This window comes from Perca fluviatilis, chromosome 5, assembly GCF_010015445.1.
Source record: "Perca fluviatilis chromosome 5, GENO_Pfluv_1.0, whole genome shotgun sequence".
Lineage (NCBI taxonomy): Eukaryota > Metazoa > Chordata > Actinopteri > Perciformes > Percidae > Perca > Perca fluviatilis.
In genome coordinates this window covers 38,574,816-38,579,815 of record NC_053116.1, presented here as the reverse complement: position 1 = coordinate 38,579,815, position 5,000 = coordinate 38,574,816, and the positions used below count along the sequence as shown (strand labels likewise).

The 5,000-nt window shown below is 41.8% G+C and overlaps 1 protein-coding gene across 1 annotated transcript in view; it reads right to left on the bottom strand.

Annotated features, from left to right (window-relative positions):
• The window catches only part of irak1 (interleukin-1 receptor-associated kinase 1), a 32,573-nt gene that overhangs the window by 23,913 nt on the left and 3,660 nt on the right, over positions 1 to 5,000 (bottom strand). Inside the window, exons 4-5 of the mRNA XM_039800485.1 lie at positions 4,165 to 4,247; positions 1,500 to 1,670 (exon numbers count right to left, since the gene is read on the bottom strand). Coding sequence (XP_039656419.1) covers positions 1,500 to 1,670; positions 4,165 to 4,247 — 254 coding nt within the window. The remainder of the gene's footprint in view (positions 1 to 1,499; positions 1,671 to 4,164; positions 4,248 to 5,000) is intronic.

The following is a 5,000-nucleotide window of genomic DNA, read 5'->3' as shown; positions in this document are numbered from 1 at the left end:
CAGCTACCAGAAGACTTCACACTTTCAGACAGGTTGCTCACGTCACATCTACGTTGTCTCTTTCAGTTGGAGGCTGCTCAGTAAAGCAAGAGATCACCGGGAAAGAGACTTCTGACATCCTTCACTGGTCTCGTACAGAGACACGGGATCTGGTGGTCCAGTTTATATACTGTCTATGGATTGTTGTCGTTTGAATGAGAGCCTGAAGTATTCAATGTTTCACTTTGATACACTACGCAGGGTTCATACGCATTTTAACCAATGCTTTTTGGCAAATTTCCATGACATTTCCTGAAAATGTCAGTCAACATTATACAATAAGACTTCCATGACTTTTCCATGACTTTTCCTATGACTTTTCCATTACTTTTCCATGACTTTTACTATGACTTTTACTATGACTTTTACTATGACTTTTACTATGACTTTTCCATGACTTTTCCTATGACTTTTCCATTACTTTTCCATGACTTTTACTATGACTTTTACTATGACATTTTACATGACTTTTTACATGACATTTTACATGACTTTTTACATGACTTTTTACATGACTTTTTACATGACTTTTTACATGACTTTTTACGGCAAATTTCCATGACTACATTTCCTGAAAATGTCAGTCAACATTATACAATAAGACTTCCATGACTTTTCCATGACTTTTCCTATGACTTTTCCTATGACTTTTCCATGACTTTTCCATGACTTTTCCTATGACTTTTCCTATGACTTTTCCATTACTTTTCCTATGACTTTTCCATGACTTTTCCATGACTTTTCCTATGACTTTTCCTATGACTTTTCCATTACTTTTCCATGACTTTTCCTATGACTTTTCCTATGACTTTTCCATTACTTTTCCATTACTTTTCCATGACTTTTACTATGACTTTTTCTAGGAATTTTCCATGACTTTTCCATGACTTTTACATGACTTTTACATGACTTTTTACGGCAAATTTCCATGACTACATTTCCTGAAAATGTCAGTCCTCCTGGTACTTTCACTGCACTGACTTTTTTCGATATCTACACAATATACTTAAAACTAAGTGTTTGAAATGTGACAGTAGGCGCTTTGAGACACAGCCAGTCCACTTGTTATGCTAACCTCAGCATGTGTTGCTAACAGCGTACGGCTACAAGTTATTAACATGTTTTAGTGTTTCATGGTCACACCGTGTACGGTCTGATCACACGTGACGTTGCGCTAACACAAAAAAAAAAAACTTCCTGGTAGACAAATTTAACCCTTAGATATTTGTTTTTAATTTCTTTTCTCATTTAGTTAATCACGGAGATATCCAGTTCTTCCTCGTCCCCCTGCTCGCTCCGCGCTGTTTAAGTCGTTTGTACGGGACACAGGAGCTGTTATACCCGGGAGTTGTTGTAAACAAACATTTGTGATTGGGTCTATAGATTAGCTGCGTCAGGCACGTGACATCACATCCTGTTGTTCAGGGCTGCATGTCTGCCCTTCGCTGTGATTGGCTGACCTTTTTGAGTCTCTTGACGGCACAGTCGGTTTTCCTCAGAGTTGCCCGGTACACGACTCCAAACCCCCCCTCCCCCACCTGCAGGGAGGGGCTGAACCCTGCCGTCCCAGCATGCACCTCTTCGTACGACCAGCACATCACACCGCTACCGCTCGCCACCACCGGGGGGGCCTGAGGGACGACATCATCATCATATATTATTAACATCGTGCAGTGTGTGTGTGTGTGTCTGTGTCTGTATCTGTGTGTCTGTGTGTGTCTGTATCTGTGTGTGTGTGTGTGTGTATGTGTATGTGTGTCTGTATCTGTGTGTGTGTCTGTATCTGTGTATATCTGTGTGTGTGTGTGTGTGTGTGTGTGTGTGTGTCTGTATCTGTGTGTCTGTATCTGTGTGTGTGTCTGTATCTGTATCTGTGTGTGTGTGTGTGTATGTATCTGTGTGTGTGTGTGTGTGTGTTTGTATCTGTGTGTGTGTGTGTGTCTGTATATCTCTGTGTGTGTGTGTGTATATCTCTGTGTGTGTGTGTGTGTGTGTGTGTGTGTGTGTGTGTGTGTGTGTGTATATCTGTGTGTGTGTGTGTGTGTGTGTGTGTGTGTGTGTGTGTGTATGTGTGTATCTGTATCTGTGTGTGTGTCTGTATCTGTGTATACAGTGCCTTGCGAAAGTATTCGGCCCCCTTGAACTTTTCGACCTTTTGCCACATTTCAGGCCTCAAACATAAAGATATAAAACTGTAATTTTTTGTGAAGAATCAACAACAAGTGGGACACAATCATGAAGTGGAACGAAACTAATTGGATATTTCAAACCTTTTAAACAAATAAAAAACTGAAATATTGGGTGTGCAAAATTATTCAGCCCCCTTAAGTTAATACTTTGTAGCGCCACCTTTTGCTCACGATTACAGCTGTAAGTCGCTTGGGGTATGTCTCTATCAGTTTTGCACATCGAAGACTGACATTTTTTGCCCATTCCTCCTTGCAAAACAGCTCGAGCTCAGTGAGGTTGGATGGAGAGCGTTTGTGAACAGCAGTTTTCAGTTCTTTCCACAGATTCTCGATTGGATTCAGGTCTATTTGGACTGTGGCCATTCTAACACCTGGATATGTTTATTTGTGAACCATTCCATTGTAGATTTTGCTTTATGTTTTGGATCATTGTCTTGTTGGAAGACAAATCTCCGTCCCAGTCTCAGGTCTTTTGCAGACTCCATCAGGTTTTCTTCCAGAATGGTCCTGTATTTGGCTCCATCCATCTTCCCATCAATTTTAACCATCTTCCCTGTCCCTGCTGAAGAAAAGCAGGCCCAAACCATGATGCTGCCACCACCATGTTTGACAGTGGGGATGGTGTGTTCAGGGTGATGAGCTGTGTTGTTTTTACGCCAAACATAACGTTTTGCATTGTTGCCAAAAAGTTCGATTTTGGTTTCATCTGACCACAGCACCTTCTTCCACATGTTTGGTGTGTCTCCCAGGTGGCTTTTGGCAAACTTTTAAAACCAACTTTTTATGGATATCTTTAAGAAATGGCTTTCTTCTTGCCACTCTTCCATAAAGGCCAGATTTGTGCAGTATACGACTGATTGTTGTCCTATGGACAGAGTCTCCCACCTCAGCTGTAGATCTCTGCAGTTCATCCAGAGTGATCATGGCCTCTTTGGCTGCATCTTTGATCAGTCTTCTCATTGTATGAGCTGAAAGTTTAGAGGGACGGCGGGTCTTCGTAGATTTGTAGTGGTCTGATACTCCTTCCATTTCAATATTATCGCTTGGCACAGTGCTCCTTGGGATGTTTAAAGCTTTGGGAAATCTTTTTGTATCCAAATCCGGCTATAAACTCTCTCCCAACAGTATCCTGGACCTGCCTGGTGTTTTCCTTGTTCTTCATGATGCTCTCTGCGCTTTAAACGGACCTCTGAGACTATCACAGAGCAGGTGCATTTATACGGAGACTTGATTACACACAGCTGGATTCTATTTATCATCATTAGTCATTTAGGTCAACATTGGATCATTCAGAGATCCTCACTGAACTTCTGGAGAGAGTTTGCTGCACTGGAAAGTAAAGGGGCTGAATAATTTTGCACGCCAATTTTTCAGTTTTTATTTCTTAAAAAAGTTTGAAATATCCAATAAATTTCGTTCCACTTCATTATTGTGTCCCACTTGTTGTTGATTCGTCACAAAAAATTACAGTTTTATATCTTTATGTTTGAAGCCTGAAATGTGGCAAAAGGTTGAAAAGTTCAAGGGGGCCGAATACTTTCGCAAGGCACTGTATCTGTATCTGTGTGTGTGTGTGTGTGTGTTTGTGTGTGTGTCTGTATCTGTGTGTGTGTGTGTGTGTGTGTGTGTGTGTGTGTGTGTGTGTGTGTGTTGTGTCTGTATCTGTGTTTGTATATATCTGTGTGTGTGTGTGTATGTGTGTGTGTCTGTATATCTGTGTGTGTGTGTGTCTGTATCTGTGTGTGTGTGTGTGTCTGTATATCTGTGTGTGTGTGTGTGTGTGTGTGTGTGTGTCTGTATATCTGTGTGTGTGTATGTGTGTGTGTGTGTGTATATGTGTGTGTGTATATATCTGTGTGTGTGTGTGTCTGTGTCTGTATATCTGTGTGTGTGTGTGTGGTGTGTGTGTGTATCTGTATCTGTGTGTGTGTTTTACCTCGGGGGGTCGGTGGAGGTCAGACTGCAGATCTGGGGGGGGCGGGGCTGGTCGAGGGAGTGGTCTTCCTCCTCCTTCATCTACTGAATAAAGAACACAAGATTAAAGAGAGAGAGAGAGAGAGAGAGAGAGAGAGAGAGAGAGAGAGAGAGAGAGAGAGAGAATACCATGGTCTGGGTGAATACTCTATTCTGATTGGCTGCAGGGTGTCTATAAAAAAGTGTTATAAGACACCTACTAAAGGAGCTCAAGTTAAACTGACTGTTTACCGTTCTAAATGAATGCGCTACATTAAAAGAAAAAGGAAATGTGAATCTGTTATTTCCGGCACTGTCTCCTGCTTCAGTAGCCTCGTCCTCTGAACACCACAGGGTGGCGCTAACGCCAAGGGGGGGGGTGAGCTTCACTTCAGAACTCGAACCTCCTATGGCGCCATTTTGATGCTAACAAGCCATCACCTCCCGTTAGCATCCCATTGACTCCCATTCATTCTGACGTCACTTTGACAGAGAATAACTTTACATCTGAAGAGTTTAAAGACTCTATTTGTCCGTTGTTTATTTCTAAAGAAACACGACAACGTATAAAAGGCTCCATTACCTTGTAGCTCACGTTATGGCTCCGTAGCAGACGCTTTTATAACAATAGGCTAACGATTGGGTCATAACCACGAGACTTACTGTCACACAGTAGAGGAATTACCGTTATCAGTACAACGGAGAAGCTCACAGGCAGTTTGGACTTCCATTATCTGTTTAGGTTTAATGACTAATGTTAACTAGCATGTTAGTGATCAGTAATTAGCCTGTGCCTATGTTATCTCCTTACATATACCT